This window comes from Trichomonas vaginalis, chromosome I (assembly GCF_026262505.1).
Source record: "Trichomonas vaginalis G3 chromosome I, whole genome shotgun sequence".
Taxonomy (NCBI): domain Eukaryota; phylum Parabasalia; order Trichomonadida; family Trichomonadidae; genus Trichomonas; species Trichomonas vaginalis.
Genome location: NC_067203.1, coordinates 16,859,767 through 16,883,283, shown reverse-complemented (window position 1 = coordinate 16,883,283; position 23,517 = coordinate 16,859,767). Strand labels below are relative to the sequence as shown.

At 31.3% G+C, this 23,517-nt stretch overlaps 15 protein-coding genes and 1 non-coding gene across 16 annotated transcripts; 7 read left to right on the top strand and 9 right to left on the bottom strand.

Annotated features, from left to right (window-relative positions):
- Positions 1-127: 127 nt before the first annotated feature.
- TVAGG3_0998890 lies at positions 128-207 on the bottom strand. The gene has a single exon. It is a non-coding gene; the product is annotated as a tRNA-Leu (tRNA).
- A 1,058-nt stretch (positions 208-1,265) lies between these two features.
- Positions 1,266-2,262, bottom strand: TVAGG3_0998880 (uncharacterized protein; the record flags this gene model as incomplete). Its single annotated transcript, XM_001582344.1, has 1 exon — positions 1,420-2,262. The coding sequence occupies one exon, from the start codon at positions 2,260-2,262 to the stop codon at positions 1,420-1,422; it is 843 nt and encodes a 280-aa protein (XP_001582394.1).
- A 714-nt stretch (positions 2,263-2,976) lies between these two features.
- TVAGG3_0998870 (uncharacterized protein) lies at positions 2,977-3,944 on the bottom strand (the record flags this gene model as incomplete). The annotated part of the gene is made up of 1 exon (XM_001582343.1): positions 2,997-3,944. The coding sequence occupies one exon, from the start codon at positions 3,942-3,944 to the stop codon at positions 2,997-2,999; it is 948 nt and encodes a 315-aa protein (XP_001582393.1).
- Positions 3,945-4,041: 97 nt separating this feature from the next.
- On the bottom strand, positions 4,042-4,884 carry TVAGG3_0998860 (uncharacterized protein; the record flags this gene model as incomplete). Its single annotated transcript, XM_001582342.1, has 1 exon — positions 4,042-4,884. The coding sequence occupies one exon, from the start codon at positions 4,882-4,884 to the stop codon at positions 4,042-4,044; it is 843 nt and encodes a 280-aa protein (XP_001582392.1).
- Positions 4,885-6,468: 1,584 nt separating this feature from the next.
- On the top strand, positions 6,469-7,318 carry TVAGG3_0998850 (protein domain specific binding; the record flags this gene model as incomplete). The annotated part of the gene is made up of 1 exon (XM_001582341.2): positions 6,501-7,217. One exon carries the CDS (start codon positions 6,501-6,503, stop codon positions 7,215-7,217), a length of 717 nt encoding a protein of 238 aa, XP_001582391.2.
- A 422-nt stretch (positions 7,319-7,740) lies between these two features.
- On the bottom strand, positions 7,741-9,360 carry TVAGG3_0998840 (spectrin binding; the record flags this gene model as incomplete). Its single annotated transcript, XM_001582340.1, has 1 exon — positions 7,741-9,360. The coding sequence occupies one exon, from the start codon at positions 9,358-9,360 to the stop codon at positions 7,741-7,743; it is 1,620 nt and encodes a 539-aa protein (XP_001582390.1).
- Positions 9,361-9,470: 110 nt separating this feature from the next.
- Positions 9,471-10,272, top strand: TVAGG3_0998830 (high mobility group protein; the record flags this gene model as incomplete). Its single annotated transcript, XM_001582339.1, has 1 exon — positions 9,471-10,076. One exon carries the CDS (start codon positions 9,471-9,473, stop codon positions 10,074-10,076), a length of 606 nt encoding a protein of 201 aa, XP_001582389.1.
- Positions 10,273-10,694: 422 nt separating this feature from the next.
- Positions 10,695-12,980, top strand: TVAGG3_0998820 (negative regulation of late endosome to lysosome transport; the record flags this gene model as incomplete). The annotated part of the gene is made up of 1 exon (XM_001582338.1): positions 10,695-12,980. The coding sequence occupies one exon, from the start codon at positions 10,695-10,697 to the stop codon at positions 12,978-12,980; it is 2,286 nt and encodes a 761-aa protein (XP_001582388.1).
- Positions 12,981-13,038: 58 nt separating this feature from the next.
- On the bottom strand, positions 13,039-14,873 carry TVAGG3_0998810 (uncharacterized protein; the record flags this gene model as incomplete). The annotated part of the gene is made up of 1 exon (XM_001582337.1): positions 13,208-14,860. One exon carries the CDS (start codon positions 14,858-14,860, stop codon positions 13,208-13,210), a length of 1,653 nt encoding a protein of 550 aa, XP_001582387.1.
- A 594-nt stretch (positions 14,874-15,467) lies between these two features.
- On the top strand, positions 15,468-16,615 carry TVAGG3_0998800 (uncharacterized protein; the record flags this gene model as incomplete). The annotated part of the gene is made up of 1 exon (XM_001582336.1): positions 15,474-16,610. One exon carries the CDS (start codon positions 15,474-15,476, stop codon positions 16,608-16,610), a length of 1,137 nt encoding a protein of 378 aa, XP_001582386.1.
- Positions 16,616-16,631: 16 nt separating this feature from the next.
- Positions 16,632-17,362, bottom strand: TVAGG3_0998790 (S25 ribosomal protein family; the record flags this gene model as incomplete). Its single annotated transcript, XM_001582335.2, has 1 exon — positions 16,982-17,326. One exon carries the CDS (start codon positions 17,324-17,326, stop codon positions 16,982-16,984), a length of 345 nt encoding a protein of 114 aa, XP_001582385.1.
- Positions 17,363-18,028: 666 nt separating this feature from the next.
- On the top strand, positions 18,029-19,480 carry TVAGG3_0998780 (uncharacterized protein; the record flags this gene model as incomplete). Its single annotated transcript, XM_001582334.1, has 1 exon — positions 18,029-19,480. The coding sequence occupies one exon, from the start codon at positions 18,029-18,031 to the stop codon at positions 19,478-19,480; it is 1,452 nt and encodes a 483-aa protein (XP_001582384.1).
- Positions 19,481-19,706: 226 nt separating this feature from the next.
- Positions 19,707-20,189, top strand: TVAGG3_0998770 (uncharacterized protein; the record flags this gene model as incomplete). Its single annotated transcript, XM_001582333.1, has 1 exon — positions 19,707-20,189. The coding sequence occupies one exon, from the start codon at positions 19,707-19,709 to the stop codon at positions 20,187-20,189; it is 483 nt and encodes a 160-aa protein (XP_001582383.1).
- A 90-nt stretch (positions 20,190-20,279) lies between these two features.
- Positions 20,280-21,252, bottom strand: TVAGG3_0998760 (WD40 repeat-like family; the record flags this gene model as incomplete). Its single annotated transcript, XM_001582332.1, has 1 exon — positions 20,444-21,247. The coding sequence occupies one exon, from the start codon at positions 21,245-21,247 to the stop codon at positions 20,444-20,446; it is 804 nt and encodes a 267-aa protein (XP_001582382.1).
- A 59-nt stretch (positions 21,253-21,311) lies between these two features.
- On the top strand, positions 21,312-22,065 carry TVAGG3_0998750 (m7G(5')pppN diphosphatase protein; the record flags this gene model as incomplete). The annotated part of the gene is made up of 1 exon (XM_001582331.1): positions 21,312-22,001. The coding sequence occupies one exon, from the start codon at positions 21,312-21,314 to the stop codon at positions 21,999-22,001; it is 690 nt and encodes a 229-aa protein (XP_001582381.1).
- A 233-nt stretch (positions 22,066-22,298) lies between these two features.
- Positions 22,299-23,059, bottom strand: TVAGG3_0998740 (uncharacterized protein; the record flags this gene model as incomplete). Its single annotated transcript, XM_001582330.1, has 1 exon — positions 22,496-23,059. The coding sequence occupies one exon, from the start codon at positions 23,057-23,059 to the stop codon at positions 22,496-22,498; it is 564 nt and encodes a 187-aa protein (XP_001582380.1).
- Between the last annotated feature and the right edge of the window lie 458 nt (positions 23,060-23,517).

Sequence of the window (23,517 nt, the reverse complement as noted above, 5' to 3'; positions counted from 1 at the left end):
AGAATATAAAGATGTCACTTATTAGGATTTGGAAACGGAAATAGAAAGATAATAATAGACAGGAGATACATAAGAAACAATGAATTATTTGTCTATGGAAAATATTATAATAAAAAAACTCAAAAAATGGTCACTCTGGGGTTCGAACCCAGGCCCTCGCGGACCAGTGCCTTAAACTGGCGCCTTAGACCACTCGGCCAAATGACCTTGACGATTTCATTTAAAACAATTATTTGGTAATAATTATTTTAAAATTTCACTCAAATCTTTCAATAAAATGTCAAAAAAAATTCATTGAATAATTCCTTTGATTCTATTGAGGCAGACTATATTGCGATTACCAAGAAAATTAAAGACTTTAAACCATTTGATATAACACCTACTAAACTTATCATGGCAAAGAAATTAACAAGAAAAACAGTTCCAGTATCCCCGAGGAAACCTGTTACGATGTCTGTTGTTGGACATAAAGTTGTTACAGAGTCTGTATCAGTGATTTCTCAGAAGCACGATATTGATGAACCCCTATTTTACCGAAATTAACACAATATAAATCAATTTTCCCGAATTATCCGGTTCATCATATAAGGAACTATTATGCTACAGTACAAAGACTGTGTTAGATGAAGTAATCACTTCTTTTAGAAGATAAAACCGAAATCAAATTATTCCATTATTTGCCCGCAAAGAACAGTAAATTTCCTTGAAATTTGAAATAACTATGGTTCTTCTATATGATACTAATTCAATCATAAATTGTTGTTAGAAATCTCAAAAATCCAACTATCTTTCAAAGATTTGTAACAATTTTAGTGAAGGATATTTAAATTTCCTGGTTTGTTGACCCAACAATAGTTACCAAAACTAAAAGGAAAAAATTTATCCATAAAATATTTATTAGATAGTAAATTTATGCTTGATGCTTATACCTAAAAAATTTAATCATGAAATTAAAGCTAATATAAACATTTACAAACAAATAATAAAAAAATTATCTTAAAAACTATAAGTATAATAAATTACAATAAAGCAATCAATTTGTCTAATCTTTTGAATTGACTGGAATAGAATAAAATGAAACAAACTCATATTATTATAGATAATTTTAAAAAAGTCACCATTGTTTATTGCAAATAACGAAAAACAATGGTGCCACGTAAGAGCTTATGAGCAAATAAAACAAATAAGATCAACTTTCGAAAATAGATCTTAGAGGTAAAATACCAAGGATTTCGATGAAAAAAACATTTTTATGCTGTTGAAGCTACAGTTTCATTTGGTCATACTCCTACCCCTTGTCTTTGGGTATTCATGGAGTTATGGACCATTAAAAAAAAGGAGGATTAATTCCCTCTCAATTTATGAACGTGGAGCCTGAAATCATAAATATTTCATTATAAATAATAAATATGAAAATGTTTAAAATACAGGTATTAAGTCATTTGCAGAAATGAGATCTAAATTTTGATAGTCCTCTCTTTTTGGGGAACTGTTAGAGCTTGAATGGTGGGTTATAGAGTATTTCTCAATTTCAACATGTTTCATGTTGGAAGGAGTTTGTTCTAATTCTGCGTTTGAAGGAGTCTCTTTTGAAAGTTTTGTGAAGAATGAGCAAATATAACTATAACCTTCTTTGAGAAGCATTGAAAAAGGTGGACAATCATCTTTGATTCCTCTAAAATTGCGAATTGTTACTTGATTTGAACAATCAGTCGATAAAATAGAAATTATTCGATAACAATCGTATTGCAAGTTAAATTCATTAAAGCTATAAAACACCCTGTCTCCAGGTTGAATTGCATCGATATGATCAAAAACGTAACGTAATTCATATTTCCAAGCTGTTATACTCATAAAATATTCATAAGATTCTAAGCGGTATGGAACTTGTCGAATAATTTGAATATTATATTTCGAAATACAATCTGATATGTTGTTTGTAGTAAATATGTCAAGCATTGTGATGACAGAATTCACATTTTCAACTTTGAGATGGAAAAATAGAAATCCCTGAGGTCTTTGCTTAGCAACGAAACCAAATAAAACAACAACATTGATAGGAGAATGCAAATCTTGTGATATAAAGACCGGTTTACAATCCTTAATAATATCATAATGAGGCGAAGGTTGAATCTGAAAGAGATCGAGATAACTCTCTAATTTTTCTTGAAGTTCATTATTAAGGAATTGATTGATTTCATTGTTGGATAATAAGCGACTATCTTGCCAATTGTTTGAGTAGAAAACTTTTGTTGATGACATTAAAATTTTGTCACTTTTAAGGGATCACTAATTAAACTGTCAAATTAATTTTTGTCTATGTAAGCCAAGAAGTGCTTACTTCTAAGAGAGATTTTTGGTCCTTGTGCATTACACCAGGGCTTGAAGCCTATGAGGGGAATTGTTCCAAAGAATTTTAACAAATTCAACTATTTACAATTTTTTACAGATTGAAATCTGCCTCCAAACAGGATTATCCAATTATATTTTTGATGCAAAGCATTCTACAACAATACTGAATGTTCCATTAATTTAATAAAAATTAATTTTATTATAACTTAGTAAATATACTTCACAGATTGTTCATATCATATGTTTCTTGCTTTAAACGATGATTCTATTACTAAGTTATTTAATTTGTTAATAAAATATGAAAAATATTAATCATTAAGATGATTTTATAATGATCATAAAGATTTATTTAATCCTAATGAATTGTTATTGTTCTTTTATATTACACTAATTCAATCATAAATTGTTGTTAGAATTCTATAAAATATAACTATCTTTCAAAGATTTGTAACAATTTTAGTGAAGGATATTTAAATTTCCTGGTTTGTTGACCCAACAATAGTTACCCAAACTATAAGGAAAAAAATTTATCCATAAAATATTTATTAGATAGTAAATTTATGCTTGATACTTATACCTAAAAAATTTAATCATGAAATTAAAGCTAATATAAACATTTACAAACAAAGAATAAAAAAAAATAGTTAATTAAAATAACAAAATGAAAAAGAATCTTGTATTTGTGCAATTCCAAGTTTTGGATCTGGACTTTCAAATAATCTAGCAACTGAAATTTGATCATTCTTACCAATATTATAAAATATTGGCTCTCCAAAACGAATTGAATCGTATGAGCATGTCATGAGATCTTTAACATGTGTTGTTGCTATTTTATGGATTTTATCTTGAGGAATAACAACAAAATTGTTCTGACTAAGAAATGATTTGACTTGAATAGCATTCTTAAGAACATCTATCAGCATATTCGTTTCGCATTGCTTGACTGCAATAGTTTCTGGGTTTAGAGCTGATAAAGCATAATTTGATAAAATTACGCCGGTAGAAGGATTAGGATTCTGATTTTTATTATCAGGTGAAGGCCCATATCCTATCAGTACTTCTTTTAATGGATCATGATCCTTTTGTATCTCTTTTAATTGCGAATTAAGATTTGAAATATTAATGTATGTATTAGAATCGGCAAAAATAAACCAATCATAATCTATATAGTTATTTTTGAAGTGTTTGACTGAGTTGCAGAATTTCACACAATGATCAAAGTCAACTAATTCAAAACCTTCTGTAAAATTAATGATTTTGAAACCATTAACAGGAGATTTGAAAGGGCCTAAATAATTCCTTTCATATTTTGCGGTAAAATCTTTTAATTGTTTTTCCCAGAATCTCATACGATAGTCGGGATTGTGTTTCGTTGAAGAATTCATTGGAATATAGAATACAAACGATGAATTAGATTCGATTTTTGGTCTGATTTCTCCATATGCAGACATCCCATCTCCTTCACCTAATAAATAGAAAAGATGATAATAAGTAACAAAGAATAGTATAGGTGCTGAGATAGCAAAGCCTAACATCAGAATGAAATACGAAAATTTGCCACCTGATCCGAGAATTTGAAACAAACTTTGCATAAGTGTTTGAAAAAAAAAGTTATTGATAATTGAAGCTATAGGGAAGCAGATTAAATCATAAATATATTTCATTATAAATAATAAATATGAAAATTTTTTAAAATACAGGTATTAAGTCATTTGCAGAAATGAGATCTAAATTTTGATAGTCCTCTCTTTTTGGGGAACTATTAGAGCTTGAATGGTGGGTTATAGAGTATTTCTCAATTTCAACATGTTTCATGTTGGAAGGAGTTTGTTCTAATTCTGCGTTTGAAGGAGTCTCTTTTGAAAGTTTTGTGAAGAATGAGCAAATATAACTATAACCTTCTTTGAGAAGCATTGAAAAAGGTGGACAATCATCTTTGATTCCTCTAAAATTGCGAATTGTTACTTGATTTGAACAATCAGTCGATAAAATAGAAATTATTCGATAACAATCGTATTGCAAGTTGAATTCATTAAAACTATAAAACAACCTATCTCCAGGTTGAATTGCATCGATATGATCAAAAATGTAAGGTAATTCTCGGGTTCCACTTATTATAGTCGAAAAATATAAAATAGATTCTAAGCGGTATGGAACTTGTCGAATTATTTTGATATTATATTTCGAAATACAATTTGATATGTTGTTTGTAGTAAATAAGTCAAGCATTGTAATTATAGAATTAACATTTTCAACTTTGAGATGGAAAAATAGAATTCCCCGAGGTTTTGAACCAGCAAGGAAACCAAATGCAACGACAACATTGATAGTAGAATGCAAATCTTGTGATATAAAAACTGGTTTAAATCTGTGAGTGCATTCTTTATCAAATGAAGGTTTAATATCAAAGAGTTCCAAATAACTCTCTAAGTTTTCTTGAAGTTCATTATTAAGGAATTGATCAATTTCATTGTTGGATAATAGGCGACTATCTTGCCAATTGTTTGAGTAGAAAACATTTGTTGATGACATTAAAATTTTGTCACTTTTATGGAATCACTAACTTTGTTTACAACTACTCATTTTTTCATTAAAATATACGTTGATATTATTATGAACAAAAATAACAATAGCATATATTCATCATACTCTCTCTTTTCACTGTTTCAAAATCTAAAACAGATATTGGAAGAAGATGCAATAATCTGAATTCGTTAAACAAAACTAAAATAAGATATGATGTTATTTTATATCTAATTATGCGCGCCCTGCTATAACAAAGAAGGTTTTTGTGGTAATTCAACACATTATGCTTGATATTTTTTAGGTTTTGAAAGTTTTTTTGACAATTTTTTTATATAAAAATGATTTTTTCACAGATTCTCTCAATAATTAAGGGTGGTTAATCAAGTGAAAACAAATTATTTTATCCAATAATTTGTATCCAATCTTCAAATTTAGATTTTATCATATTCATTGTTAAAATTTGATATTTTCGAGTGATAAAAATAAAGTAATTCAAATATATTTGATATGTTTTCACCATGAAAACTTACAGTGCACGAAGTAATTGATCAAAATTGAATGTAATTATTAGAAAAAGCAATATTATCATGAATTCGAAATTTTATTGCATTAACAGCAATAAAGTCATTTTTATTACAACAGTAGGTAAGTATTAGCATTTTACTTAAAATTATAAAAGTACGTTAGTTAATATTCATAGGATCTGTAATTGTTGGTTCAAAGTCAGTCACTAAGCATTTTTATGACACTTTCTATCTATATTGCTATTGTGTTTATATGCCCTTGGTATTTTCCGTTGAGCGTCTTGGTATTGAATTTATAAATTTATGAAAATGTATTTTTTGCTTTTCTTAATTATCTTAAATTTCTCTTCCTATAAAAAAAGCAAACAGATAACAAAAATATTTCTAATCGGGTTTAAATTTGGATAATGTCCAGATTTGGCATTTACTGCCAAGAAGTATATTCAAAAATATCAAATACATTCAAAACCCTTAGGCAAAAATCTGCCCAAACTTTGCAAAGATATCTCCAAAGGATCAAGGGAAAATGTTCCGAAGTTCCTTTGAATAAGCAAGCAAAAAAGGAGTAATTCTGAAATAACTCAACTTTAATAAATGACTTGGAAAATAAAGCGATATATCGATAGCTGAAAGGAATCCTGAATCAATTTAGCCTAATTCATTGAAAGAACTTCCCAATGGCAAGCACCAGCTTGAGAATTTTCTTAAGACTTGCATTGTCATAGTTATAAAATCATATTCGAAAAGTGAAATGCTTCGTAATAAAGCAGCAGCATATACAACGAAAACAGGTATATAACCGAGATATGACTTTGAGCTATCCTTCTTGAGAGGCAATTATTAAATAAGGAAAAGCAATCAAGTGAGAACGATAGGTTTGAAAAAGTAGATTTCTGATATCACTTGTCAATTTAAATCGTTGAATTATATCTCATCAATAGATCGATTTAATTTGGTGATGTAAACGTTTAAAATTATTACGGTATTGATAAGTTTATGTCGCTTCACTGACCATCAAGTTTACAAGATGTAAACCTAATAATTTATCACAATTTTGAGAAGAGTACCGGTCCGGACTGGTACGGCCATTTGACGCACATGTCTAGCGATCGCGAACTCAAGTTCTTCATGGCCCGCGTTGCCGACCAGGCCGAGCGCCATCAGGACGTCATCACATACATCAAGGAAATTATCGATCTCGATGCTAAGCTTTCCTTAGATGAACGCAATTTGTTATCAGTCGCCTACAAGGCCCTCACAGGCAACCGCCGTACAGCTCTTCGCAGCGTCAATGCATTCCTTGAAGATCCATCAATCCAGGGTGCCAAGGAGCGCGAGAACCGCCTTATCGAACTTCGCAATTCACTTGTCAAAGAGCTTGACAACTACTGCAACGAAATCGTTAATCTTGTCGATGAGAAGCTTCTTCCAGCTGCCGATGATGCTATTTCCAAGGTTTTCTACTGGAAGCTCAAGGCCGATTACTTCCGCTACTCTGTTGAGTTCAAAGATGAGGCTGCTCGTGCTCAGGGCTCTGAGGCCGCTAAGAAGGCATACGAAGAGGCTATGAATCTCGCTAAGGACCTCTCCAAGGCTAACCCACAGTATCTCGGCCTTGCTCTTAACTACTCAGTCTTCCTTTACGAAATCATTGGACAGAAGAACGAAGCTATCGAGCTCGCTGACAAGTCATTCAAGGAAGCTGTCGGCCTTATTGACAAGCTTGAGGAAGATGAGTACTCCGAGGCTACACTTATCCTTCAGCTCCTCAAGGACAACGTCCAACTCTGGACAGATGACCAGAATGCCGAGTAAACTTTGAACTTGCTTATAATAACAAATCACAGATAAGAAAAATGACTCTCCCTTTTTATCAGAGGATTTATTTCGTAAAAACATTAATTACAGAATACCCTTAACTACAATTCTGATTTTTATTTGAGGAAAAATACTTATTTTCGTCAGATGGATAAAAAATCCATCTGATTTAATTTTACAACAAGCAGTTTTTGCTTCATACATCTACCGTACAATATAATAGAAAGAGAATTATGTGCAGTCTATGATCAGAAATCATATTTATGATGTAGAATCGCTTTATTCATTGTTCCTTGCAAATTACACTAAAGTGTACCAAACACAACGGGAAAACAGCATGTTTAAATAGATATTATTCAATAAAATTCCTTAGATACCGCTCAACAATTTGAACGAATTATTCGGCTTACCTTAATATAGAATTTTGAAGTAATCATATAATTTATGAGGTGAATGAGAAATAAATCGTAATACATTTGTTGAATGTAACCTAGTATATTGGCGTTTTGTAAACATTAACTTATGCATTGATGTCTGCGCCATGAGATACGAGAATTTTTACTATCTCACTGTTATTAAGCATTGATGCTATGTGAAGAGCAGTTTGTCCCAAATTATCTTTAGAATTTATTTCAATTCCATGAGAAATTAGATTTATTAAAATTTCCTTTCGATTTTTCTCTGCAGCATAATGAATGGCTGTTTTAAGTTGATTATCTTTGGCATTGATATCTGCGCCATGTGAAATAAGAAACTCTTCGATTTGCAAATTATTGTTGATTACTGCATAATGTAAAGGTGTTTTATCATATTTATCTTTTGAGTTAATATCCACATCATGCGCAACAAGAAATTCAACCATTCCAAACTTATTATTTTCTGCAGCATGATGAAGTGCTGTTTTTCCATGAATCTTTTCCTTTGCATTCCAATTTACTCCTTTTGCAATAAGTGCTTTCAATGTGTCTTCATTTGCATACATTACAGAAGAATTAATTAATGTTTTTCCAAAAGGATTCAAGTCACTAATATCTGCACCATTTGAGATGAGAATCTCCGCTAATTCATTATCTTTATGTGTTGCTGCAATATCGATTGGAGTAACATTATAATCGTTTTTTACATTAATTTCTATTCCGTGTATAATCAAAAGCTCCACTATTTCTTTACAATTTTCTAAGACTGCATTATGAATAGCAGTCTCACCGTAAGGACTTTTTGAATTAATATCAGCACCATGAGAAAGTAAATATTCGCAAAGAGATTTACAATGAAAATGTGGTGAAAATAGAAAGCATTCGTTAATATTCTTTGTCTGATCTAAATAAACCAAGAATAGATGAAGATTATAATATCTCACACAATCTTCTAAAGAAAATTTCAGATCATATTCGTTCTGAAGAAACATGACAAAATCAATATTATGTGAAATAATTGCATATGGCATGGTTTCATAGGATGGTTTTAATTCTTTCAAGCATTCATTCATGATGTCTGGTTTCCCACTTAAAAATGAACAATCAAGGCAAAAATCTGTTATTTGTGATTTGAACTTTGTTCTTAATAACTTAAAACAATTAACAGCTCCATAATAACAGCATAATTCAATTAAAGAAAATCCCCTATCATGAATTGGATAGAAAGCACTACTATATATTTGATTAATATCAAAATCATTTTCTTCTATGAGTTGAATAAATAAATCTTTGTTGTCAAACATTATTGCCCAATATATTGAGTTTTTTTCATGAAGACTTAATGATCCATTGATTAGTGTAGTTTTAGAGAATAAATTATCAAAACTTTCATCATATTCAGTATTATATTCTTTAATATAAAGGGCTGCAAAACCTTGGTTGACAAATTCTATTCCGTTTAGCGGATGATATTCGTTAAAAAACTTTTTGAAGAGTAGCCAATATGAATTCAAATAGCGATTGTTATATAATGCTGCCATTTGGATCGCTTTAAAAATATCAGATAGAGGAACTTTTTTAGTTTCAATCAATTTACTTTTGATATCATTGTACAATTTATCTATTTCGTCTTCATTGAGCGTTGTCAACCTGAATATTGTATCAAATGTATCAATGTAATCTTTTGTCAACTCCATTAGTTCATTATAATCAGGTTTATTCATTTACAAAATAAATTTGACACTTTTTTTATTTCATAAAAAATCAATTAATCACAATGCTCATTATCAAGTCCTTTTATTAAATTTGCAAATGAGAAAACAAAAAAGTGACAATGACGAATCAAGAAAATAATTACCCAATAAAGCAGATATTAAAAACACTTAGGTTGGAAAAGCCAAAGGCTTCCTGCAGCCCTTTTGTATTTTTTGCTAAAGATAAACGAAAAGAAGTTACTGAATCATTAAAAAACCAGATAAATGAAGGAAATAAGGAAAAAATGTTCCAGCAAGTATCTGCAATCCTTGGTCAAATGTGGAAAAACGTATCTCCAGAAGAAAGAGAGTATTATGAAGAATGTTCTCTTTATGATAAGTGTAGATTCAAAGAAGAAAAGCGTATTTATAGACAGCAGTTCTTCAAACGTCTTTCAGAAGCTTTACAAGATGGATCAATTCAACCAAATCAAATTGATATCTCAATAATTCCTCCAATTAAGCATCCTCGCTCTGCTTTCATGTTCTTCTCACGCCATATTCGTCCATTACTTAAAGTTCATGGAGAATGCGATAAACCTCAGGCAATTGGTAAGCCTTTGAGTACAATGTGGAATTCATTGAACGAATCGCAAAGAAGACCATTCGTTCAGCTTAATATCGAGGATAATGAAAGAACTCAAGAAGATAGACTACAAAGTCAAGAAATTACAGCTTTCAAATGATTCCAATCATCCGGGACTCAAATTACAATCAATAGTTTGTGCATTTTTGTCCTTTCTTATGAATTTTCATTCGATAATTTTCGAATTTTCATTTCAAATCAAATCAAGCCTAAATTTCAGATCATTATGCTATACTTATTCCATTTGAGTATTATTATTACATTTAATCATATGTTTGTTAAAAATAAATATTTTTCAGTAAATTTTTTTTCTTCTTTAAGTATCAGAAGTTATCAATTCGCTTTGAATATATGAGCATTGTATTATTTGATTAGTTTCGATCGAATTTCGCGTGAAATATTTCTTTGTCCAATTTGAATTTTCATTTGGTTATATATGTATATAGAAATTTGCATCCTTACTTCTGGGTATTTTATTGTTCAAGGATATCGTTATGAATTACAATATTTTATATCTTTGAACATAATTTTACGTAAATATGCTTTTTAAACGTATTAGATATAATATAGTGCACTAATAGATAATATTGAAGATAATATTTCTCATAAATATTCATAATTAGAAATTTTGAAATTCATTTCCTTCTGAACACACATCAATTTTATTGTGAACTTTTCTTTTAATAGATAATAAATTCTAAATATCCAAAAAGAAAACATGAAAAATCTTATTGATAAAAGATACGAAATTTCGATGATTGAAGAGCAATTTAACACACCTGAGACATTTTCGACAGATGAAGAACAATTTAAAATCATGTCTGAAATGAATCAACAAATTGAAGTATATGCAGCTGTTATCCACAGTGCTTTTAATCTAAATCAATTGATTATTGTCATCGAAAAAGCCTCAAAATTGATAGAAATTCTCGGAACATCAAAATTAACACCAAGAAATTACTATATGATATATCATACTGTATCAACTTCTTTATTGCAAATTAATTCAACACTTCAAGATGAAACTAGATTTCCAAATAGAGTCATTTCAGAATTATATGAAACAGTTCAATACTTATCCGGTTGCATGCAGCGATTATACCTCATGATTACCATTGCTCCTGAATTATCACGTCGCAAAATTGTTAGAATTGTTGATGTACTTGACGACCTTTCAGATATGACTCGAGCTGCGCAAGATCCGATTAGAGCTCTCTTTTTGCGTCATTATTTACTCTCAATTTTCAAACAGTATTTACCAGATTCTACAGAAAGTGATACAGAGAAATCACTTACATTCCTTCTGAACAACTTTGCGCAGATGAACAGAATGTGGGTTAGAATTGAAGATATCATGGCTTCCGATGAGCGTAAATCCCAAAGAAAAGAGTTCTCTGTACTCATTGGTACTAATATACAGCGTATTTCCTCTTTAAATGGCATTACTGTTGATAGTTACACAAATATTATTTTGCCATTCATTGCAAAGCACGTTGAGCTCTGTGAAGATGCGATGGCACAAGATTTCATCTTGAGATCTATCATTCACGCGTTCCCAGAAGAGTTCCACATCGCTACAATCGATCAATTGTTCACTGTCATCGGAAAAGTCGAACAAGGCGTTCAAATCCTTGAAATTGTCAACCAGCTCCTTGAACGTTTCCTTCTTCTCATTGGTCATCACTTCGATTCTACAAAGAGTACGGCAGTTTTCGTTACAATTGCGAAAAACATCGAAGAACTGTTCAACGCTGAAGGACATCTCTCTTTAACATCGAAATTCGAAACACTCCAGCGTTTGCTCAAGTTCGCTTTGAAGATTAATTCAAGTGATATCAAGAACGTAAAGAACCTCATGAAATTCACAGATTTCCATATAGACTTGGCTATCGGCGACGATGCGTTAACTGATAACGAAGCTTCCCTTGAATTAATGAAATTCTTGCAAGTTCCATTAGTTTTCTTGGAATCGGCTCAATACTTGTACAAGATAGAGTACTTGCCTGTATTAGTCAGAAGACTTAAATCTGAGCATAGATTGGTCGTTGCAGACATTATTGTAAAATTATTTATTTCATCCGCAACGGAAATCACTTCTGAAGATGAATTATCATTCTACTTGAGATGTGCAGGCGCTGTGGTTCGAGAAAGTAAAGGATCAAGCGCTTTCTTCTCAATTATTCATTTGATAAAAGGTTCAACGCACAGACAGACATTAGAATTGATTAAACAGTTCTATACAAGTTTGGATGACATCACTGAAGTGGTGGCACAGAAGTTTATCATACCAATTGGCAATATTTTGTTGCATTTTATGCAAATTTCGCCAATTGACTTCGATTTGGCCTTAGATTTCCTCAGAAGATATTTGAATGATAATGATCAATCATATCCTGCACAAACAGCTATGGTTTATATCGATGCTTTCAAGTTTTGTTCAAATTTGGAAAAATTCGATATTGCAAAGGAGTTTTTAGGAAACATAATAGATATATTGCCAAGAGTAGAAGGAACTATAAATATTTACACGGTTTCCCTTGCTGCAGCTAATTTCTTTGACTCTTATGAAATGAAATCTTCTGCTTTGCTTGAAGCAATCAGGACAATGGTAGGAAGACTTGTTCCTCTGAGGAAGCACATTGAAGCTCTTCGTAACGTTATCCTTCTAACTTGGACAAAAACAGAAAGAAAAGATATTTTGAAAGAAGATTTGGAGAATATGCTTGAAGTCGTGACAAATAATATGTCGTGCGATATAGGTGAACGATTGAAAGCATTGTATTCTGTTTTGGATCTAACAACGATGCTTATCGACAAAGGTGTTCAAATTGATGACGAATACCTTGAAAAAGTTTGCACAATTATATCGAAGAATCATAGAATCATATTGGATTCGAAGATTAGACTGGGTTGGGCTGTTTCTTACAACAGCAAGATTCATTATATCAGATTAGCTCACCACATTCAAGATTCCGGATATATCAAAGAGGATGAGGAAAAGTAATTATCAGATATTTGTAATTTTTACTTTTATTTCTTTTTTTTAGTTAAGATTTTTTAAAATGTATCGTTAATCTCTAATTTATATCTTTAGTTTTTATAATCTCTCTCAAAAATAGCATTCGCATCTTCGAAACCTTTATTTCAATCAATTTTTTTCAATCAAAATTTGAGATATCATATCAATTCCTATCCTTTGATTTAAAATGCAATAAAAGAATAAAATTAAAATTAAATTCCAAGAATGCTATCAACAGCACCAGCTTCAGACAAAGAGTTGGTCTCGACAGCAGCCTTGTTCTGTTCCGCATGTTTCTTTATCTTCTTCTTAAGAGCACCAAAGGAAACTCTCTTCTTGATCGGAACGGTACTATTTCTGATGTCGAGGGATTCCTGTATTCTGTTTCTTTCGATTCTAGCAAGTCTAAGTCTTTCAACTGTTTCTTCCCAGCCCGTTGGTTTTTGAGAAACTTCGAATTTATACTTGATTCTCTGGAAATCTTGGTATGAATTTGTCTTTGGCTTGAAGGAAGGTTCTTCTGGTTTATCTTCAACTTTCTTGGACCTTCTCTTCTTTTCTTCTGGAAGCTTTTCATAGAAATCTGGCATGTAACCAAGGTTGGTTGGTGCTTTGAACTCACTCTCTTCTTCTTGCTCAATAGTCTTCTTAAGCTGAGAAACTATTTCATCGCGTTTCTGGAGAAGAACTTTATTTCTGTCTTCAAGAGACAATTGAAGAATTGACTTAGTTCTCTCTGACTTAGCAAGAATTGATTTGGAAGCATCTGAAAGAATCTTTGTTTGAACTGGCTTGACTTCTTCAACTTCTTCTTCAATTTGAGGTTTGGTGGCAAGAAGACGCTCAAGTGTTTCTTTCTGCATTTTGGCTGCGCATTTGATAGACTCTGCATCTTCAGATGGTTCTTCAACCTTGATGACAGAACGCTCATTTGCACGAGCTAATGTCATCTTTGAGCAAACAAGTCTGCCGAACTTATTTGGATTTCTTGTTGTGAATAATTCAATCAATGCTTCCTTGAGCTGGCAAGCACTGTAATTGCCATCAGCTGTTAAGCATTTGGCAATTGTCTTTGTGCACAAAGCAACTTCATGCTCTGGAGAAATATCATCAATGATATGGAGATTTCTCAAATGTTCAAACATTTGATCAAGATCACAGAACTGCTGATCACCAAATTCTTCAGCAATTTGTTGAATTGAGTGCTTGTTAGCCAATATTGATGACTTATTGCTAATCACACTCATCGGGCAAGATTGAACAGTGGTGTTCTCTTGTTCCTCACTTTGATAAGCTCTCTTCTTGCATGTAGAGAGTAAGTAGAGACGATCAAATACATGAGAGTTAGGAGCTGGAGTTTCTGGTGGTATTTCTGACTTTGGATTGACTGATTGCCTCATTGGTGTCATTGAAAGACGTTTTGCAACATTTTCAATCTCACTCTTCTTCATTTTCTTTGATGTTCCCATTATTTTAGAAGTTCTAACATCATCTTGATGTTTGAGTTTTTCTTGCTTCTTCTTACGTAATTCATCTTGTTGTTCTGTTCTTCTAAGGAATGAATCTAATTCCTTCTTTGATATTTTTCTTGCTGGAGTTTGGATTTCTTCCTTTGGTGGCTTTTGGGCAGACATGTATAGGTCGCAAAGTCTCCTATCTGAGTTTTTAATGTTTGGTGTTTCAAAATTGTTCAATGAAGCCTTCATCTTTCTTGGAATTTTTGATGGTGTCTCTAATGGAATTGGAAGTTTAGCGACATCATCGGTATTTGCTACGGATGAATCATTTTCGTTGATAATTGGCTGTGGAACTTCGTTTGTTGGTTCTTCAATTATTTGGTTCTCGACTAGATTCTCGGTTTCCATACTTTGTGAAGAGAAGTAAAAATTTTAAACATATTTTAAACGTACATATTTTTATAAGAACATGCGATTTCGAAGCGCAAATAGCATTAGAAATATCAAGTTTATTTACAAAATATTTATAACGCATGCATTTATCCATTATTTGGAAAGAATGATTAATCATTACCTAAAAAGAGGATGCAAAATACAACCAGAGTCAATTTGTATTATAGATATTGATTTTTTGCAATTGTTGTCACAATAATTTTTGGAAGATTTCAAAAAATCAAAGAATATGAATAACAAGCAAGTATATTATTTAGAAAAGCATTGCAATTTCAAATGTCTTATTATTTCTAAAGTTTTCAACCTAAATCATATGACGGAATCTTGATTAATAAAAATCATGTGTGATTATGCACAATGATGATATTTTTGCTATACCTTCAAATGATCAATTTCATGAATGATTTAATTGCGATAATAAGGATTATTAGTAAGCAAATTAGCATATTTGCTGTGTTTCAAAGTGTCTTTTATTGAAAAACCAACAATATATGAATATGTACAAATAAATTCGCACAGTTTCTTTTTGAATCTTTGATTCGAATTTTTAAACGTATATCAATTAAGAATGTCAAGCAAAGTACCAACATTCCTTATTTGGGATGTATCAACATGTAAATCAACATCTATTGATATTGTTGAAGCTGTTCAAGACATAGTTGGCTTATCATTTTCGACAATTTTCGTTTTTGCTAATCAAGTTAATCAAATTCCACAAGCAATCAGCGATTTATCAATTGCTTTCAATACAAATGTTACATTTGGAGACTATGCCTTATATGATGTGATCTCAAACTTAATTGCCTCATTAAATGGAAAGAAACAATTTAATATTGCAATCGTTTCCACAAAACTCTCGGTTTGGCTTTCATTATTCCAGCAAAAGCAGCCATCAAATCTTTTCATTTTCTCAACAACAGATCCGCGCCAAGATTTTGATTTTTCATTCTTGCCTCCAACAATTCCAACCAAAATTTACAGCTGGCCAAACTTAGATATAATAGATGGTGATGTTTCTGGCAGCAATCTTCATGTCGAAGAAGAATCACCAAAGGAGCCACCACCAAAGAAGGCTCGAGAAGCCAAATCTAACAGATCTGAAAGAACAACACCAAGTTCTCAGAAGTCACAACCAATTCAGCGTTCTTCAGAAGAAGCTGAAGAAGATTCATTCTCTTACAACGAAGAAGCTCTTCAAAACACTGAAGAGTCCGAATTACAGCAGCATGATCAGGCTTCAATCTCACAAGAATATGAAACAGCTCCATCCCAGAATTCACCAATTTCTGCAGCATCTCCAGTCTTTGCACAGAGAAATCTCCTTGAATCAAACAAGAGATTAAACTTCAACAGAACAGAGCCAAAGGAAGAATCAGAGAATTCTCCTCCACTGATAGCTAAGTCCAGCAAGGCTAGAACACAGAGGATTTCAGCTCCAAATGCTGGTGCAAAAGCTATCCAAGTTAGTGCACAATTCAAGCCGCTTGTTGAATCAATGAAACTTGTAGGAAAGTCAATGGTTTCGTATGGAGACTTCTTGACATCGCTACGTGGTTGGTGCAAAGTTGAAAATACCCAAGTTGACGATCCAATGGAATTAATTAACGCTGGTGTTGCAGCAGGTGTTGTTATTTATGATGCTTCTATCAATTATCTTCGTTTCAGAAATAGAACTCTCTCTACATCAAATGTAGAATATGTTTAAAAAATTAATAAACAAATGATTTTTATTTTTATGTTAATTATACAATCTTACTTCTTTGATATATTAATTTATATGTATAATCGAGCATGTTTAATGATTGTAGCTGTTGCGAAAGTCGAATTTACACAAATCAAGTTATTTTGAATAACCCATGAAAATTAATACATTAACTTTCGTTTTCAATGTATAGGAATGCTGTACTTAATGGGCATTCTTGTAAAATACAAAGTAAAATTAAGTGACCAAGCTCAATTTCAAATAGAATCGAACATAACCTGCAATTTTGCATCGAAATGCTTGAATAGAGAAGAACTAATATGAAAAATTTGCGAAATTGTATAAAGTTTTTATATTGATAGTGAAATAAAAGCTTATTTCTTGCCCTTCTTTGTAGCCTTCTTGGAAGTCTGCTCTTCTGGAGCTGCTTCGACCTTTTCTACAACATGATCTGGGTGTGGAGCATAGCACTTGAGATCATGAGATGAAATAACTGGAACGATCTTTCCTTCAGCAGCCATAGCCTCGAGAGCTTTACGGGCAACTGTAAGAGAGATTTTATACTTTTCAGCAAGCTTGTTGACTGTAATTGTTTTCTGCTTTGGGACAGACTTCTGCATATCAGCAGCCTGTTCTGGTGAGATAATGCAGGACCATTCCCTCTTCTCCTTGTTGGTTGTCTTTGTCCATTTCTTACGAGCACCGCCCTTAGCTGACATCACGAAAGGCCACCCAAACCGTTCGGTATCATTCAAATATTCTTTAGTAAATTCTTGGAAAAAATGACGCATTGTTCGTATGAACGAAATTACATTGACCTGATTTTATTATGAATTCTAATATTGGAAGCTATGATCATTATTTTGGTAGTTAAAAGATTTAGTAATTTTTGATTTTTCCCAGAGAATTTTATATATCAAACATATAAATATTAAAATCATGGTTCATTAACTTTTATTTATGATAGATGTATCTCAATGATGAATTGGTAAGCATTGCATGCTTAACTATAATGATTCTTAGTCTCATTAAAGATCTGTAATATATCATGAGGCGGTGAAAAGATATGTTGTATGTTTAACTTCCTGTAAACTTAATTCATTGATGGGTTTTGGGAAAATCCCTTTAATATTCGTAATTGAAGTAATCTTTCAGCAAACTTTCTCATTCCTTTAGTTATCACGAAGTTAATATGTACAACAAACGTATCGATAAAATAAATGTCTATCTCATATGGATTAAAGAACTATAATTTTGATATTTATATTTCCAAAAAGTCTTGATAAATAACAGCGATTTCATGCATATGAGTTTTATCGAAGTTAATAAGAATATGTGCATTAGTAAAATTTAAATAGGATAATTTTATGTATCTTAGAAACTAATTATAATGTATTTTATAAAAAATATAAAAATTTTGAATGATATCTAACCCTGAGATCCCAGGGGGTTCAATAGAAAGGGATCTAGATAGGACTATGTCGGAAGTTGCTCGAATACATGCAACAGTTCCTGCTCAATATTACTTCAATGAAGGAAAGCAAGATGGAATCCTACTATGTCGTGCTGTTATTACATTTTTGAAACTATCATCTAAGACATATATTGAGTCATTCTTTCAAAATGATAAGGCAATTCCAATTCATCCTCTATTTTCCAAAATTAAAAATCATATTCAACAGATATCTCGTTTTTATCAAAATAAAATCGATGAACTCCTAAATTTATTCCTAACAAAGCTTATCCCATCAAATCCTTTGCCACTTCGAAACGTAGTTTTATCTCAAATGTCGTTATTTACCACAAAAGTATTTCTTCATCCAAAATTGATGCAGCCAGATCCAATACAAGCGTATGTAGATGGTTATTTTAATTTAGTTATAGATTTAATCGATAATATTATTAGAATTCCCTTGATACCTAAACAATTTAAGGAAGGTCAGTCACTACAGTCAGCAACACTACCGCCATCACTCAGATTCAAAGGATTAAATGAAGCAGACGAACAAAGTATAAAACAATTTATTTTAGAAGAAGCTCCGAAAAGAGGGCGACGAATTCAATACCACGCATTCCTATCCGTACTAAATCATTCAAAAGAACCCTCAGATTATCAACAATCATTAAGATTTGCACTTTCTTCGATAGATTTGTCATTTTCAACAGCTATTTGTGTTTTGTCTACTAGTCCTGATGATTTTGAAATCATTTCTTCCCTTTTAAACATTTTAACAAACGACCATCGAATTGATTTCTTTATCAGAGCGCTTTCTGTATCGTGTCTTTCAGATATACAGAAAGATAACACTTCAAATTGTATGGAACTTATTGCATTATCAAATATTTTTATTTCTCAATCATATAATTGGACATCAACGATAAAACCAGATGGTGGAATATCGTCTATTGTGAAAACTGTATGCAATATGATTATAGAAAATAAAATATCAGACATTGCTGTTTACATTCTTAAAATTGCACTAGTAATTGCAGCATACAGTGACAAAACAGGTTCAGACGTTATTTGCATGCTTCTAGAGATTACAATAAGACCGTTTGCAATTGCATTTTCTATGCAAAAACAACTTGATGAATTGAAATCTAAAGTTGTCAGCAAAGATCCAAGCTTTCTTTCTATAAGAGCTACTATTGAGAAGTATATTGTTGATTTCTTATCAGATGATATCAGTATTCGATTAATGCCTCACAATATTTACTTTGGTATTAGAGATATCCACGATTTTATTGAAGAGAAACTCGATGACTTCATAAAAATCGTCATTTATTTGAATTCCAAGGAAAAGGAAGAACATCCAACCATGAAAATGTTTAAATTCTCATATGATATGTGTGTTAAGTATAATATGATATGATAAAATTGTTGTTTTTTATTTCTGTATACAAACTTCTTTTTTAATTTATGAATTAGAACTTAATATCCAAAAACTCACATTACTTTTGCGCCATAACCTAGACTATTAATATTTAAGCATCGCAATAGACTTTTCATCACTTTATAGTTTACTTTTTCACTCAATAATTGCAATAATAGCTCATATGTTTAATTTTTTTGCCATGTAAATTATTAATTTGTCAAAAATGATTCATACTGCACTTGAACCAGACGCAACTACAGTAAAAGGGTTAGCATCATATCTTATTCCAATTACAGCTGAAGAAGTTTTATATCGTAATGCTGGAGAAAATCCAGTGTTTCAAGCAGCAAAAGATTTTGCAACTATTTCAACAGGAATGTTTGTTCTTGGCACAGGATATTCTGCACTTAAAAACTTACCAGTTTTTAATCACGGAAAACCATTTTCAGTCAAGAGCACATTAAAAGAAGGAATCCAAATCGGTGTATCTCTTGGTGCTCAGGCAGCATTAACAAACTTATGCGAAACTACGCTAGCTATATACAGAGGCCAACAGAAATTCTACGATCCTATCATTGCTGGTGCAGCAGTTGGTGCAACATTAAATTGTTACAAAGGATTCAAACAAATGGGTATCGGTGCTGCTAAAGGTGCTACACTTGCTGTTTTCCTTGTTACAGCAGAGGCTGTTTCAGATCGTTTTTAATTTTCTATAAATTGTTACTTTCTTTGTTATTTTCTAACTTTTTGTAAGTTCACATATAAGATCTTATCAATCTGATCATTAATTTTGAATGTTCTTGTCTGAAAAATAAACTATACTTGAAATTTGTTTCTCTTAACTCTTTAATGGGATATGATTATATGATATTCTAAATGTTTTGTAAATTCCCAATACGGGACAAACAAAAAAATTATGATTTAAAGATAAATAATATTATTTTTATTTCTATTGTGGTTTTAATAAGGATTAAATGTAGACTTCCATTTAAATTCTGGAAGTTCATCAGATTGATAATATCCATCGGTAAATTCAGCTATAAATGAAGAGCCATAAGGACTCCAATAACAATTCATATAACTATGCTCCACATCATTATTTTCGATCTCAATTTCATCATATCCTAGTTGTTCTTCTCTTATATCGCTCTTTTCAGCTCTGAAGCATTTGAATAGACCATTTTCATTTGCAGATATATATACTATGCAGTAATTATCATAAGCAGGTGAAGGTAATATGTTTTCAATGCCTTTAATGTCTTTCTCTGCAATTGGATCCATGATATATAATGAATAGAACTTAAGCTTATCATCTTGAGAAGCCCATATCTTATCTTCAGAGGCAAAGCTGAAATGCTTGTACTTTTCTTCAAAAATCGTAATTGGTATCAATGATTTTTTACCTGATAACGAAATTTCACTTACAAATATGTGAGAATTAGTTGTTATGTATCCAAAAAGAACAGTTGCTGAATGTGGGCAAACAGAAAGTTCTGAATGATATTTTTCTGTTAATGTAAAAGTTGTTGGTTCGCTATATTCGAAATTTTCATTTGACATATACAAAGCAATCTTATTTTGCATCTTGTTTGCTATCAAAAATGATGGGCCAAAGATGGATGGTAAGAATGAAAGCGCATCTATCTGGTCAAAAATGACATTAATTTCTTTAGGTTGATCTATTTTGTTGTGAGTAATAATTGTGACCGTAGAACCATCGTATGTTGCTATATAATTACCACTAGGATTGCGAATTATAGACATTTTTGAGGAACGATTATTTTGAATTTAAAATTTTTTGTCACTTTTAGTGACATTTTTTTTCTAAATGAATGAAGAACAGAAAATTTTAGAAGATATTGCTGTTAGATTTATTATCAATCAGCCATATTTCGAAGAAGGAGCCAAAATTGATTTATTCGATCTTTATATCCAATTCGAACAAGCTTATTGGCATTATATTGATTTTTATTCAAACAAATTCCATAAGAAAAATCAAGACTCTATTAAGGATAAGTACAAAACATTCATAAAGGAATTAATTCAATTAATTCCTCCTTTACAGCCCTTTGAAAGCAAAATTCTCAATGCAATGCCAAATTTCGACAAATTCAAAATGAGTTGCCCTGTTGCAGGTATCATATGCTTCAATGCAGACAAATCTAAAGTCATTGTAGTAAGAGATTATTCAAGTAGTCATTCAATTGGTTTTCCGAAGGGTAAGATATCTGAAGGTGAATCTATTGCACAGGCAGCAATACGCGAAACTATAGAAGAAATTGGAATTGACGTTTCTCCTTATTTTCGACCAGATCAATACAAATGCATCAGCAAGAAGAAAGATTATCATTTCTTTTATGTTGTTGGTGTACCAGAGAACGCAGTCATGAGTACAATCCAAAGAAACGAAATTTATTCGCAACAATGGTATCCTGTTAAAGAATTACGCAACGAATTGAGTATGTCTAAGATTATGTCGAAGTTGCTTAGCTGGATAGAAGAAATTTCAAATTCATAATTTTTTTATGAAAATATCTCGTTTTTGTTTCATTCTAATTATGTTTTCTATATTATCTTTGTTTTAATAAACATATATATGATGAAAAATTTTGTTAATTATCAATTCAAATTCAAAAAATCAAATTTATAATTGTTAGGTGTTGAAACTGTGATTTTATGAATTTGCCGGATTGTAATATACAACAAACTTTTGATTGAGCAATCTTTTTTGAGTTTAATCAGAATATTTCTAGATATGATGGAATAAGAATAGATTAAATGGGAATAAATCCTTTTAAATCAGCAAGCTGTTAATGGAATTGTACTTTAGTTGTTCAATTTTCTAATAAAAAAAAATTAAAAAATGTTTGCATAAATATTTCAACTTTAGGAGTAAGAGACAAACATATGTTGCTCTTTGATGTTACTCAATCATATATACAAATAACAATTACAATCAAATTCAATATTGATCAAAATCAAACAACTGTCAAAATCGTGGTACATTCTACATCACTCTATATCTGATAGAGTTGAATGTTGAAGTTGTGGTGGTGATGTTGTTGGAGAAAACCTTTGTGTAGTCATTTTGTGAAGTTTTTTCAATGACTTGTTGGTTTGTACTAATTCAGAAACATCAATATTTAAACGGCCGTAGTTTGAGCTTAAGAGCTGGATTGCTTTAAAGTAATCTGCTTGAGCATCTGACATTTTAGGAGAATCTACAAGTTTTTTAACCTCATCTTCAAGTTTGTTTGATTTAACACCCAAATGTTGTGCTAATTTATCAATACGTTCGTTTATTTTAGGATTTTCTTGTCGAGTTGGTAATTTCTCTTTTTCTGCCCAGATTGCTGATTCAATATTCCATGTTTCTTGCTGAAGAAATGAAGAATAATCTATCATATAATCTAAAAATCCAGAAAGTCTCCTTGAATAAGTTGGCAAATCTTCGATTTGGTATAAAATTTGTCTTCTTGTTATATCATCACGTGGAGTTAAAGCAATCATTTGCTTAATTCTGTCTGAAAGTACTTTATCCAATGTTTCTAAAGATATTTCCTCATTGCGATTCATCATAGCCGTTTATAAAAAAAATAAAGGAATTCGCATTCAGAATTAACAAACAGAATTGACCACGTTTAAAGATAGTTTATCTCTGTATACTTAATAGCAAAGCAATTTTTTAAGATTTATTTCTTTGGTGGATGCTTTCCAAGTGAAATGTCTAATTCTTTATGATTTTGAGGAAGTTTTGATGTTTAAAAAAAACTATTTTGGTTGTATTCTATATATAGTGTCTTCATCCCATTGTTGCTATTCGCGGTGATAGACTAAAAGACAATTTTTACTATAACATATATAAAAAGAGGAAACTATATGAAAAGCAGACTTTTTTTTCGTACACCCTCTCAATTTTTTTCCAGTTTTCGTACTCATATGGTATTATTAGTTTATAATAATCATAGAGCTTTTGCTATACTGCAGCATTAAAATATAGCTGCATTGTGATTATCTCCTTGAATTTGAGAGGA